The sequence below is a fragment of the Oncorhynchus mykiss genome, chromosome 4, assembly GCF_013265735.2.
Source record: "Oncorhynchus mykiss isolate Arlee chromosome 4, USDA_OmykA_1.1, whole genome shotgun sequence".
Classification (NCBI taxonomy): Eukaryota; Metazoa; Chordata; class Actinopteri; order Salmoniformes; family Salmonidae; genus Oncorhynchus; species Oncorhynchus mykiss.
In genome coordinates this window covers 7,013,341-7,027,212 of record NC_048568.1, presented here as the reverse complement: position 1 = coordinate 7,027,212, position 13,872 = coordinate 7,013,341, and the positions used below count along the sequence as shown (strand labels likewise).

Genomic DNA, 13,872 nt, shown 5'->3' with positions numbered 1-13,872 from the left:
ACCATTTAACTATATTAACACACTTCTCTTATGGCACTGTACATTTTCAAGCCACTCGTAAGGCACTCGTAAGTAAGCATTTCACTGTACGTTCTACTCCTGTTGTATTCGGCGCATGACCAACATTTTGTGGAGTGACTTCATATGCATCTTAAACATGATCAGCAGGTTCTAATGAGCAGTTAACACGAGCCTACCAGATGACATAAATCACTTCTATGCAAGCAACACACATGCATGAGAACACTCTCCGTAGCCGACTGAAGTAAGACCTTCAAACAGGTCAACATTTTTTTTTAACTAGGCAAGTCAGTTAAAGAACAAATTCTTATTTTCAATGACGACCTAGGAACAGTGGATTAACTGCCTTGTTCAGGGGCAGAATGACAGATTTTTACCTTGTCAGCTTGGGGATTCGATCTTGCAACCTTCGGGTTACTAGTCCAATGCTCTAACCACTAGGCTACCTGCCGTCCATAACATTCACAAGGTCGCAGGGCCAGACGGATTACCAGGACGTGTACTCAAAGCATGTGCTGACCAACTGGCAAGTATCTTCATTGATATTTTCAACCTGTTCCTGACCGAGTCTGTAATACCAACATGTTTCAACCAGACCACCGTAGTCCCTGTGCCCAAGAACACCAAGCTAACCTGCCTAAATGACTACCGACCCATAGCACTCACATCCATAGCCATGAAGTGCTTTGAAAGGCTGATCATGGCTCACATCAACACCCATCCCAGAAACCGTAGACCCACTCCAATTTGCATACCGCACCAAAAAATCCACCGATGATACAATCTCTATTGCCCTCCACACTGCCCTTTCCCACCTGGATAAAACAAACACCTACAGGAGAAGGCTATTCATTGACTTTGCAGAGACTTGGAGCTGTAGCTGAGTGACTGGGTGTACCTGTGCCACCAGCCTACCAACCCTAGCGACAGGGTTTCTCGGCTGTTGCCATGGCGCTCGACACACGGCTGTCTCACATCTGTACCACTTACCCATTAGTCTCTGAGACAGACCATCCCTCCATGCCACTCGTAACGGCCCTCCTTCAGCGAATGAACTTCGTAGACTCCCAAATGGGTGATATCTCCTCGCCATGGTCGCAGAAACAGAGGGAATTGCCATGCCAACCTCTCTGAACCCCATCTCTCCCATCCTCACAACACAAGCTTATCCTTGAGTGGATCCAGCTAATTGTATTCTCTTTCATACGAGGATAATTAACCATTCGCTTACATTGCAGCTATTCAGTCTATGTAAGACCTTAACCTAACACATATTAAGGGGACAAAAATGAATCTGTTGCATTGGTTCTTTTCATTAAAGAGAATTTGTGGTTTTGAAACAGAAGTCCATTTTTATATTCAATCTTTTCTGCTTCAATTAGTATTTCACACCAGTTCTGTCTGTGCTGTTTGAATCATACACCATTCTTTGAAACATGAACATACATAATTCTAGGAACTGCCTGGATTTAGAAATGGTGCTCTATCAAATTCCTTTCATGGAAGTAGATTCCTTAAATGAATTGAATCCACAACCAAAATAATCATCATGGTAATTCATTCATGCATCCTTAGTCTTTGTAGCATGCGAGGGAGTAGAAAGAACCCTTTTTACATGGAACGCAAAAGGGTTCTACCTGGAAACAAAAAGGTTTCTCCCCATAGATTATCTTATGAGGACAGCCGAATAAGCCTCTTAGGTTCCACATAACACCTTTTTTTCTAAGAATTGTACTTGTTTCCCCCTCGATGGGGGGGGATCGAACTATTTACTAGTTAACAACAAATCACATATGTCATATAAAATATATTCCCGTCCACCCAGTATTGTAATCAAAACTTACCAGAAAGCATGTAGTCCTTGGCTCAGACCATGTAGTAGTGCGGGCTCAATAGTATCTCATTAGTGTAGCAGATCTTGAGAATCATCTGCACATGTGAGGGAAGAATGCACTGTGCATGCAGAGGGTTGCAATTCCATAGAATTGGGGATAGTTTAACCAAAATATTTTTAAAAGGTTTACCGTTATATGCTAATTGTTTTGAGGTATTTAAGCAAAATTCCCCAAATTCCAGGGCTTAACTTCCCATGGAAATTTTTCGGAACAATTACGGAAATTTACCCGAAAGTTTCCGACCCTTTGCAACCGTAATTATAACGCCCTCTCCAAGTCTCTGTTAAAGAGACTGTATCAATTGCTTTTCCCCTCTCTGCATAGCTTTTTCCCTGGCATGAACTATAGTACAGTGCAGGAAGCACTCATTTTGGGACTCATTGAGCAGGTCAACTCAATTTGAAGGGGCATAGCTTGGTGTTGTAACTCCATGCAGGACTCTGTTCTCGTTAGTTACTGTAGCTTTCTGAGATCACCTCTCTCAGTGATGCAATAGCTTGCAGTCTGATGTGTCGGTTAAAACCAGTTATGCATTTGGGGGCGCTATAAAGATTTTGGGATGAAAAACGTTCCCGTTTTAAACAAGATATTTTGTCACGAAAAGATGCTCGACTATGCATATAATTGACAGCTTTGGAAAGAAACCACTCTGACGTTTCCAAAACTGCAAAGATATTGTCTGTGAGTGCCACAGAACTGATGTTACAGGCAAAACCCAGATAAAAATCCAACCAGGAAGTGACGCATTTTTTTAAACCGCCTCATGCCAATGACCTCTTATATGGCTGTGAATGAGCTACGAATGAGTTTACGTTTTCCACGTATTCCCCAAGGTGTCTACAGCATTGTGACGTCTTTTTACGCATTTCCATTGAAGAATAGCCGTAAGGGACCATATATAGCAAGTGGTCACATGGTGTCTCCCGCAGAAAATCTTGCGTAAAATACTGAGGTAGCCATTTTTCCATCGCTTCTTATGAGAAACCAATTGCCTCGACGGATATATTATCGAATATATATGTTAAAAACACCTTGAGGATGGATCCTAAACAACGTTTGCCGTGTTTCTGTCGATATTATGGAGTTAATTTGGAAAAAAGTTCGGCGTTGTATGGGTAGCATTTTCCGGTCGATTTCTCAGCCAAGCATGATGAACAAACGGGAGCTATTTCGCCTACAAAAATAATATTTTTGGAAAAAAGGAACATTTGCTATCTAACTGGGAGTCTCCTGAGTGAAAGCATCCGAAGTTCTTCAAAGGTAAATGATTTAATTTGGTTGCTTTTCTTATTTTCGTGAAAATTTTGCCTGCTGCCAGCAGAGCCTAGCATAGCATTATGCCATGATAAACTTACACAAATGCTTGTCTAGCGTTGGCTGTAACGCTAGACGATTTTCATGAATAGGAAAAGTTTCTAGGGGTATTTACGTCCGCTGTGTTATGCTAATTAGTTTGAGGCTATGATTACGCTCCCAGATCCGGGATAGCTCGTCGCAAGAGGTTTTAAGCATTTGTAAATGAGGCATGACTATTGTGATGTTCAATCCACAGAAGAATTGTGCATGGTGATGACAATTATCGATGAAGCCTTTAGCTGGTAGAGCCCGTTTTTTCTTCTCTCCATCATTGCTTTTGCTCCTGACACTGCTAGGAGGTCTTCTCGTTGTTCCCTCTCTTCCTCTATATGTCCTCCTCACTCCTTCCCTTCCCATCTTCCTATGCTCTCTTCCTTTGGTCTGTCACACTTTCTCTCCGTCTCTCTCTCTCCTTTCTCCCTTTGCAGAGGGTCTGGGACAGCGGGCTTTGGTCCTCTTTCATTTGCTCTCTCCCTCACTCCCTCTCTCATTCTTCCTCTCACTCCCTCTCTCTCTCTCCTCTGCTATAATTGAATCAATAAACCAGCTTTAATGCTCAGTGAAACTCTTTCAGCTTGGATCACGTCAAACTCTCAGCTCGCCGAGGAAACAAAGCTATGGGGAAGAAACTTTGGACTCCTGAACTCCTGGAATGATTTGATTTGATTTGATTTGATTTGATGCATCTGAAAATGTTTATTTGAGTTTCATTCATCCTCCCCATTTAGTCATTCAATTTGAAGTCTCGAGTAAAGCTTTTGGGGGGTGCAGAACAGATCTAGTCAGATGTAGTCAAAGTCCATTCTCAGTGGTATGCTATTTCTTTGTTGAATGGTGGACTTTGAATTTTGAGGGGAGTTTACATAAAAGTTTTTTGTTGATGGTACTGTCATCTAATACATGTATGTTATTGGGATTATTAGGAGGTTTGTGGATTATTTATTGAGGTATTTGGATGTTAAACTACTACTACATAATAACCTTACCTGTAATTGATTTTAGAGTCCTTTCAATACTATACATTAGTTGCTGTCAATTCGGTTCATGATTCTGAACAGCATGAAAGCGAAGCATCTGGACAACATTTTCCAATCATGGAGATGGTAAATAATTAAAAAGTTCAAAGGGGCTTAGTTCACTACTGAGAGAGAGAGGGAGAGACCTCCAATCGCCATGGTAACTGCACTTCACTGAGAGGTTTGGACGGTGTGGGTGGAAGGATCCTTGGGCTTTGTGGTAGTGCTAACCGTTAACGTCCACGGTCTACAAACTGAACCTCCCTGATAAGGTGTCTGAACTAGAAGGGAGAGAGGGAGTCATGACCCCTTAACTCACCTCCCGTCCCCTCTGATCGTTGTTAATTACACAGACCAGTAAGTGAATGCAAATGCAGCTCTTCTCAGTTGACAGTCCAAAACACCATAATAAAGCTAGCTCTCTCTCCACTGCTCATATCAATTAACGCATGTCGATTATGACACCGTTGTTTAATAGGAAAGGACATGAAGGGAGCTGAGAAAAGAATCGTTACAATGTCCTGGGAAAGAATATGCACAGTTATAATAGCCTCCGCAATATCCATCATCTGCCCACACTTCAATGTCACCTATGTTGTGTTGGAGGAGAATCCATTGTAATTATGGGAGGAGGGAATTGAGATTTAACCTTGTTGTTCTTTCGCCTGTTCTTTTATCCTTCAGGAGGAATATTTGAATCCATCGAAAGCGGCCCGTCGGGAGCAGAAGAACTCGCCTTTAAATTTGCCTTGAACACAATCAACAGGAACCGCACCCTGCTGCCCAACACCACACTCACATATGACATCCAGAGAATAAACATCTTTGACAGCTTTGAGGCCTCCAGAAAAGGTGATTGGCTGAGGAGGAAAGGAAGCAGACCTGGGGTGTGTTCATTAGTGCACACCGTAGCAAAATGTTTTGCATCGGGAAACTATTATCAAAGAAAACAAGCCTTTCTTATTGGACATGTTCAAGTTAGTCCCTCCCCTGTTATAGCCGTTTGCTTCTGTTTGGTTGCTAGTGAATACACCCTTGGCTTAAAATAAATTCTGAGCGGTTGTTTGAGCCTGCCTGGAGTGTCAGATGCGCGGGGTTTGAATTTTTGGGACAATTCCATAACTAAAGTGCACACAGAATCCAGGACTGAGAGAGAGAGAGAGAGAGAGAAGGTGTTACGGTGCGTGAATGAGGACCCAAAAGCGAATTAACTTAAACAGAGCTTCTTTAATTACCAAACATAGGTAGGCTCAGACGGACCGGCAGATTCCGACAGGACAAGACAAGGTTACAGCAAACATGACGACAGTCTGGTTCAGGCATGAAACACAACAAACAAGAATCCGACAAGGACAGGAACAAAAACAGAGAGAGATATAGGGGACTAATCAGAGGGAAAAGGGGAACAGGTGGGAGAAGGGGTGACGAGGTAGTCAAGAGGAGACAAGGAACAGCTGGGGGAAAGCGGGGGAGAAAAGGTAACCTAACAACGACCAGCAGAGGGAGACAGGGTGAAGGGAAAGGACAGAGACAAGACACAACATGACAGTACATGACAGTACCCCCCCACTCACCGAGCGCCTCCTGGCGCACTCGAGGAGGAAACCTGGCGGCAACGGAGGAAATCCTCGATCAGCGCACGGTCCAGCACGTCCCGAGAGGGAACCCAACTCCTCTCCTCAGGACCGTACCCCTCCCAATCTACGAGGTACTGGTGACCACGGCCCCGAGGACGCATGTCCAAAATTCTACGGACCCTGTAGATGGGTGCGCCCTCGACAAGGATGGGGGGGGGGGGGGGGAAGACGAGCGGGGGCGCGAAGGACGGGCTTGATGCAGGAGACATGGAAGACCGGGTGGACGCGACGAAGGTATCGCGGAAGAAGAAGTCGAACTGCGACAGGATTAATGACCCGAGAAATACGGAACGGACCAATGAACCGCGGGGTCAACTTGCGAGAAGCCGTCTTAAGGGGAAGGTTCTGAGTGGAGAGCCAAACTCTCTGACCGCGACAATATCTAGGACTCTTAGTTCTACGCTTATTAGCAGCCCTCACAGTCTGCGTCCTATAACGGCAAAGTGCAGACCTGACCCTCTTCCAGGTGCGCTCGCAACGTTGGACAAAAGCCTGAGCGGAGGGGACGCTGGACTCGGCGAACTGAGATGAGAACAGCGGAGGCTGGTACCCGAGGCTACTCTGAAAAGGAGATAGCCCGGTCGCAGACGAAGGAAGCGAGTTGTGGGCGTATTCTGCCCAGGGGAGCTGTTCTGACCAAGACGCAGGGTTGCGAAAAGAAAGACTGCGTAAGATGCGACCAATAGTCTGATTGGCCCGTTCTGCTTGACCGTTAGACTGGGGGTGAAAGCCGGAAGAGAGACTGACGGAAGCCCCAATCAAACGGCAAAACTCCCTCCAAAATTGAGACGTGAATTGCGGACCTCTGTCCGAAACGACGTCTGACGGAAGGCCATGAATTCTGAAAACATTCTCGATGATGATTTGTGCCGTCTCTTTAGCAGAAGGAAGCTTAGCAAGGGGAATGAAATGAGCCGCCTTAGAGAACCTATCGACAACCGTAAGAATAACAGTCTTCCCCGCTGACGAAGGCAGTCCGGTGACAAAATCTAAGGCGATGTGAGACCACGGTCAAGAGGGAATAGGAAGCGGCCTGAGACGGCCGGCAGGAGGAGAGTTACCGGACTTAGTCTGCGCGCAGACCGAACAAGCAGCCACGAAACGACGCGTGTCATGCTCCCAGGTGGGCCACCAAAAACGCTGGCGAATGGAAGCAAGCGTACCCCGAACGCCAGGGTGGCCGGCTAACTTGGCAGAGTGAGCCCACTGAAGAACGGCCAGACGAGTAGGAACGGGAACGAAAAGAAGGTTCCTAGGACAAGCGCGCGGCGACGGAGTGTGAGTGAGCGCTTGTTTTACCTGCCTCTCAATTCCCCAGACAGTCAACCCGACAACACGCCCCTCAGGGAGAATCCCCTCGGGGTCAGTGGAGGCTACTGAAGAACTGAAGAGACGAGACAAAGCATCAGGCTTGGTGTTCTTAGAGCCCGGACGATAAGAAATCACGAACTCGAAACGAGCGAAAAACAGCGCCCAACGCGCCTGACGCGCATTAAGTCGTTTGGCAGAACGGATGTACTCAAGGTTCCTATGGTCAGTCCAAACGACAAAAGGAACGGTCGCCCCCTCCAACCACTGTCGCCATTCGCCTAGGGCTAACCGGATGGCGAGCAGTTCGCGGTTACCCACATCATAGTTACGTTCCGACGGCGACAGGCGATGAGAAAAATACGCGCATGGGTGGACCTTGTCGTCAGAGAGGGAGCGCTGAGAAAGAATGGCTCCCACGCCCACCTCTGACGCGTCAACCTCGACAACGAACTGTCTAGAGACGTCAGGTGTAACAAGGATAGGAGCGGATGTAAAACGATTCTTGAGGAGATCAAAAGCTCCCTGGGCGGAAACGGACCACTTAAAGCACGTCTTGACAGAAGTAAGGGCTGTGAGAGGAGCTGCCACCTGACCGAAATTACGGATGAAACGACGATAGAAGTTCGCGAAGCCGAGAAAGCGCTGCAGCTCGACGCGTGACTTAGGGACGGGCCAATCAATGACAGCTTGGACCTTAGCGGGATCCATCTTAATGCCGTCAGCGGAAATAACAGAACCGAGAAATGTGACGGAGGAGGCATGAAAAGTGCACTTCTCAGCCTTCACAAAAAGACAATTCTCTAAAAGGCGCTGGAGGACACGTCGAACGTGCTGAACATGAATCTGGAGTGACGGTGAAAAAATCAGGATATCGTCAAGGTAAACGAAAACAAAGATGTTCAGCATGTCTCTCAGGACATCATTGACTAATGCCTGAAAGACAGCTGGAGCGTTAGCGAGGCCGAAAGGAAGGACCCGGTATTCAAAGTGCCCTAACGGAGTGTTAAACGCCGTCTTCCACTCGTCCCCCTCCCTGATGCGCACGAGATGGTAAGCGTTACGAAGGTCCAACTTAGTGAAAAACCTGGCTCCCTGCAGGATCTCGAAGGCTGAAGACATAAGAGGAAGCGGATAACGATTCTTCACTGTTATGTCATTCAGCCCTCGATAATCTATGCAGGGGCGCAGAGACCCGTCCTTCTTCTTGACAAAAAAAAAACCCCGCTCCGGCGGGAGAGGAGGAGGGGACTATGGTACCGGCGTCAAGAGCTACAGACAAATAATCTTCGAGAGCCTTACGTTCGGGAGCCGACAGAGAGTATAGTCTACCCCGGGGGGGGGGTGGTTCCCGGAAGGAGATCAATACTACAATCATACGACCGGTGTGGAGGAAGAGAGGTGGCCCTGGACCGACTGAACACCGTGCGCAGATCGTGATATTCCTCCGGCACCCCTGTCAAATCACCAGGCTCCTCCTGTGAAGAAGAGACAGAGGAAACAGGAGGGATAGCAGACATTAAACATTTCACATGACAAGAGACGTTCCAGGAGAGGATAGAATTACTAGACCAATTAATGGAAGGATTATGACAAACTAGCCAGGGATGGCCCAAAACAACAGGTGTAAAAGGTGAACGAAAAATTAAAAAAGAAATGGTTTCACTATGATTACCAGAAACAGTGAGGGTTAAAGGTAGCGTCTCACGCTGAATCCTGGGGAGAGGACTACCATCCAGGGCGAACAAGGCCGTGGGCTCCTTTAACTGTCTGAGAGGAATGTCATGTTCCCGAGCCCAGGTCTCGTCCATAAAACAGCCCTCCGCCCCAGAGTCTATTAAGGCACTGCAGGAAGCTGACGAACCGGTCCAGCGTAGATGGACCGACAAGGTAGTGCAGGATCTTGAAGGAGAGACAGGAGTAGTAGCGCTCACCAGTAGCCCTCCGCTTACTGACGAGCTCTGGCCTTTTACTGGACATGAAGTGACAAAATGACCAGCGGAACCGCAATAGAGACAGAGGCGGTTGGTGATTCTCCGTTCCCTCTCCTTAGTCGAGATGCGGATACCTCCCAGCTGCATGGGCTCAGCACCCGAGCCGGCAGAGGAAGATGGTAGTGATGCGGAGAGGGGAGCGACGGAGAGCGCGAGCTCCTTTCCACGAGCTCGGTGACGAAGATCAACCCGTCGCTCAATGCGAATAGCGAGTTCAATCAAGGAATCCACGCTGGAAGGAACCTCCCGGGAGAGAATCTCATCCTTTACCTCTGCGCGGAGACCCTCCAGAAGACGAGCGAGCAAGGCCGGCTCGTTCCAGCCACTGGAGACAGCAAGAGTGCGAAACTCAATAGAGTAGTCTGTTATGGATCGATTGCCTTGACATAGGGAAGACAGGGCCCTGGAAGCCTCCTCCCCAAAAACAGATCGATCAAAAACCCGTATCATCTCCTCCTTAAAGTCCTGATACTGGTTAGTACACTCAGCCCTTGCCTCCCAGATTGCCGTGCCCCACTCACGAGCCCGTCCAATAAGGAGAGATATGACGTAGGCGACACGAGCAGTGCTCCTGGAGTAAGTGTTGGGCTGGAGAGAAAACACAATATCACACTGGGTGAGGAACGAGCGGCATTCAGTGGGCTCCCCAGAGTAACACGGCGGGTTATTGATTCTGGGCTCCGGAGATTCGAAAGCCCTGGAAGTGGCCGGTGGATCGAGGCGGAGATGGTGAACCTGTTCTGTGAGGTTGGAGACTTGGGTGGCCAGGGTCTCAACGGCATGTCGAGCAGCAGACACTTCCTGCTCGTGTCTGCCTAGCATCGCTCCCTGGATCCCGACGGCTGAGTGGAGAGGATCCGAAGTCGCTGGGTCCATTCTTGGTCGGATTCTTCTGTTACGGTGCGTGAATGAGGACCCAAAAGCGAATTAACTTAAACAGAGCTTCTTTAATTACCAAACATAGGTAGGCTCAGACGGACCGGCAGATTCCGACAGGACAAGACAAGGTTACAGCAAACATGACGACAGTCTGGTTCAGGCATGAAACACAACAAACAAGAATCCGACAAGGACAGGAACAAAAACAGAGAGAGATATAGGGGACTAATCAGAGGGAAAAGGGGAACAGGTGGGAGAAGGGGTGACGAGGTAGTCAAGAGGAGACAAGGAACAGCTGGGGGAAAGCGGGGGAGAAAAGGTAACCTAACAACGACCAGCAGAGGGAGACAGGGTGAAGGGAAAGGACAGAGACAAGACACAACATGACAGTACATGACAGAAGGAGAGAAAGAGAGATAGAGGGGGGGGGGGGGGGGGGGGGATTGAATGTGTGTGTGTGTGGGGGGGGGACACAAATGCCCGCACAGGAACAGAGATCTAATGAGCACACGAGGGGACAGCTTTTGTACAGGCCATAGTGTCTCTAACTGTCTTAATCTCCTAAGTTCTCCATTGGTACAAAATATATAGAGTACTGTACACACTACAATTACTTAGGTTTAAAAATAAGCTCAACTGGACATCTTAATGAGGCAGTGAAGGAGCTGAGAGAGAAAGCACGCAGGGCATTCTACCTATTAAAATTTGGCTAAAACTAATTGAATATTTAATTGAACCAATTGCACTTTATGGCAGCGAGGTGTGGGGTCCACTTGCAAAACAAGATTTCATCATATGGGACAAACACCCAATTGAAACCGTGCATGCAGAGTTCTGTAAGATTCTCCTACATGTCCAGAGGAAAACTACAAACAATGCATGTAGGGCAGAATTAGGCCAATATCCACTAATAATAAAAACTCAAAAAAGAGCAATTAAGTTTTGGAAACATCTCAAATACAGTGACCCCCTCTCATATCATTACCAAGCCCTGCAATGCCAAGAGCTGAACAAAGAAAAGAGTCCCCTCATCCAGCTGGTCCTGGGGCTGAGTTCACAAACCTGTTCTACTAATGCACTGAAGCCTCAGGACCAGAACATCCAATCAATCAGGATAAACCAAATTACAACACAGTCAAAACAAAACTATATTGCTTATTGGGAAACACAAATACAAGCACAAAGCAAAATGCAGTGCTATCTGGCCCTAAATCGACAGTACACCGTGGCTAAGACCTCTCTGATGAGGATAGGCTACCCGTCCTGTTGGGGGAGGACGCAGAGAGCTGTGGGCACTACATTGCTGCCTGCCATAAGTTGAGGGACAGTGTCTGACAGACCAATCAACCTGCACATGTACTCTACTGTATGCTTATTGTTATTGTTGAATGTATGGTTATGTATGTATGGTTATTTTGACACTTGGTTATTGTTGTTACTGTTGTCCCGTTGACAATTTTGATTCTCATTTTTATTTATTTTTTATATTGTAAATATCCAAAATAAGCTTTGGCAATATGGACATTGTTACGTCATGCCAATAAAGCAAATTGAATTAGAGAGAGAGAGAGAGAGAGAGAAAGAGAGAGAGAGAGAAAGAGAGAGAGAGAGAGAGAGAGAGAGAGAGAGAGAGAGAGAGAGAGAGTTTGAATGTGTGTGTGGAGGGGGAGAGAGAGAGAGAGAGGGGGTTGAATGTGTGGAGGGGAGAGAGAGAGTTTCTTTTTCAGTTTTTTCAACAGAACATTGTAGGACAAATGGCAGACAAATGCTGAATTGTGAGTACAATTGATTGTATTAAAATACAATAAACAACAGATATAGGCAAAAAATATGTTGATTGTCAACTGTTCAGCATGCAAACCATGGCTGGGATGGTGCTGTAACGGAACCGCGGATCTGTTATAGATCTGTTACAGTTTAGTCTGGTGTGGTCGGAGCATATGGCGGTAGGGATCAAAGTTGTGATTGGAAGACTTAACATGAATTATGATAGATTGAGTAAGGCTCCCTTGTTTATTAATGAATGATTATTCATCTACCATGAAAAAAGGTCATGAATAATTGCATGAGGGTGGTCTAAATGATACAGGTTGTGATAGTAGCACAGCTAAATCTGTTATTAGAATTGTTCATTCTGAGTATCTCTGGGAGTAGTTATTTATGTTTGTTTATTTGTTTGTGGGAGATTGTGACAAAAAATAAGGGTGACTGTTTTTTTGCAGGTGTGAAATGTGGGAATAGACATTTATTGAGAATGACTCTGTTTAGCTGTTGAGAAATATTTTGCTGATGCTACCTACAAACTGATTGCATCTGATGTGCTCAATGAAGTTATATACAAGAAATATGGTTATAGTACTTGATTAGAAATGTTGTAATAAATAAGTGACAAATGGCAACAAAAAAAGTGTCAAGTCCAGGCTGAGAACTTTTATATTATAGTAAGCTTTATAGTCTAGTTAGGTAAATCAAGATGCTATGTACTTACTCCTTGTCACGTTCTGACCATAGTTCTGTTATTTTATTATTTGTTTTAGTATGGTCAGGGCGCGAGTTGGGGCGGCAGTCTATGTTTGTTTTTCTATGTTGGTTTTTGTGTTCGGCCTGGTATGGTTCTCAATCAGAGGCATGTGTCGTTAGTTGTCTCTGATTGAGAATCATACTTAGGTAGCCTGGGTTTCACTTTTGGTTTGTGGGTGTTTGGGCCACACGGTACTGTTTCGGTTTTGTGAATTCACGTTATTGGTTTGATTCAGTGGTTTCTTTAATTAAAATCATCATGAACACTTACCACGCCGCGCTTTGGTCCGATCCTTACTAGAAATCTGTTACACTCCTACCAGCAGTAATGGGGAAGCTGCTCTGAAAATATAGTTTACAAAGTTACCGACTACCGTGCACTGGAACAAGTTAAGCTACACTAAAACTACCCTTAAGAATTGAACCAAGCTACTGCAAAATATAGTTAAATTACTAGTTGAACTAGTTGAACATGGATACTGCCTACTAGTATCCATGTGGTTTGATGCAAAGTGGGACCGATACTCCTCTTGATTCAATGCCATCCATCTTGATCTAATGAGGGATAGACTAGGGTCTTTCTTTCTTATTCCCATGGTGCATTGCGTCGACAGTAGAGCTGAGAGGAGCCGAAGGCTTCCACCTAAACATAAATCTAACAAAAACCTCTCTCTGCCTCCTACCCCCCCCCCCCCCCCCCCCCCCCCCCCCCCCCCCCCCCCCCCAGCCTGTGACCAGCTGTCCTTGGGGGTGGCAGCCATCTTTGGCCCCTCCCACAGCTCATCGGCTAACGCAGTCCAGTCCATTTGTAATGCCCTGGGGGTGCCCCACATCCAGACCAAGTGGAAGCACCAGGTGTCGGACAACAGGGACTCGTACTACGTCAGCCTCTACCCGGACTTCCAGTCCCTCAGCCGGGCCATCCTGGAACTGGTCCACTTCTTCAAATGGAGGACGGTCACTGTGGTCTATGACGACAGCACAGGTACAGATATCTTGGATGATTGATGATGATGATGATCAAAAGGTGAAAGACAAAAAAAGATTTGAGTATTAGTTCAAACTGCTACTCAAACACAAACTATTTTATCGGGGTGGTAGGTGGCCGAAAGGTTAGTAGCTTGAATGTTGCCAGTTTGAGTCTTGGGCTGGGCAATAAAAGCAGGAGATTAATTGTCATGCACTTGAGCAAGGCACTTATACCCTGCATAAATCCAGGGGTTCTGCGGCTTAAATGTGCTCCTCC

General features: G+C 46.4%; 1 protein-coding gene across 1 annotated transcript in view; it reads left to right on the top strand.

Moving 5' to 3' along the window:
- Positions 1-13,872, top strand: part of LOC118964404 (glutamate receptor ionotropic, kainate 2-like) — a 60,757-nt gene that overhangs the window by 25,730 nt on the left and 21,155 nt on the right. Inside the window, exons 2-3 of the mRNA XM_036975453.1 lie at positions 4,973-5,140; positions 13,354-13,611. Coding sequence (XP_036831348.1) covers positions 4,973-5,140; positions 13,354-13,611 — 426 coding nt within the window. The remainder of the gene's footprint in view (positions 1-4,972; positions 5,141-13,353; positions 13,612-13,872) is intronic.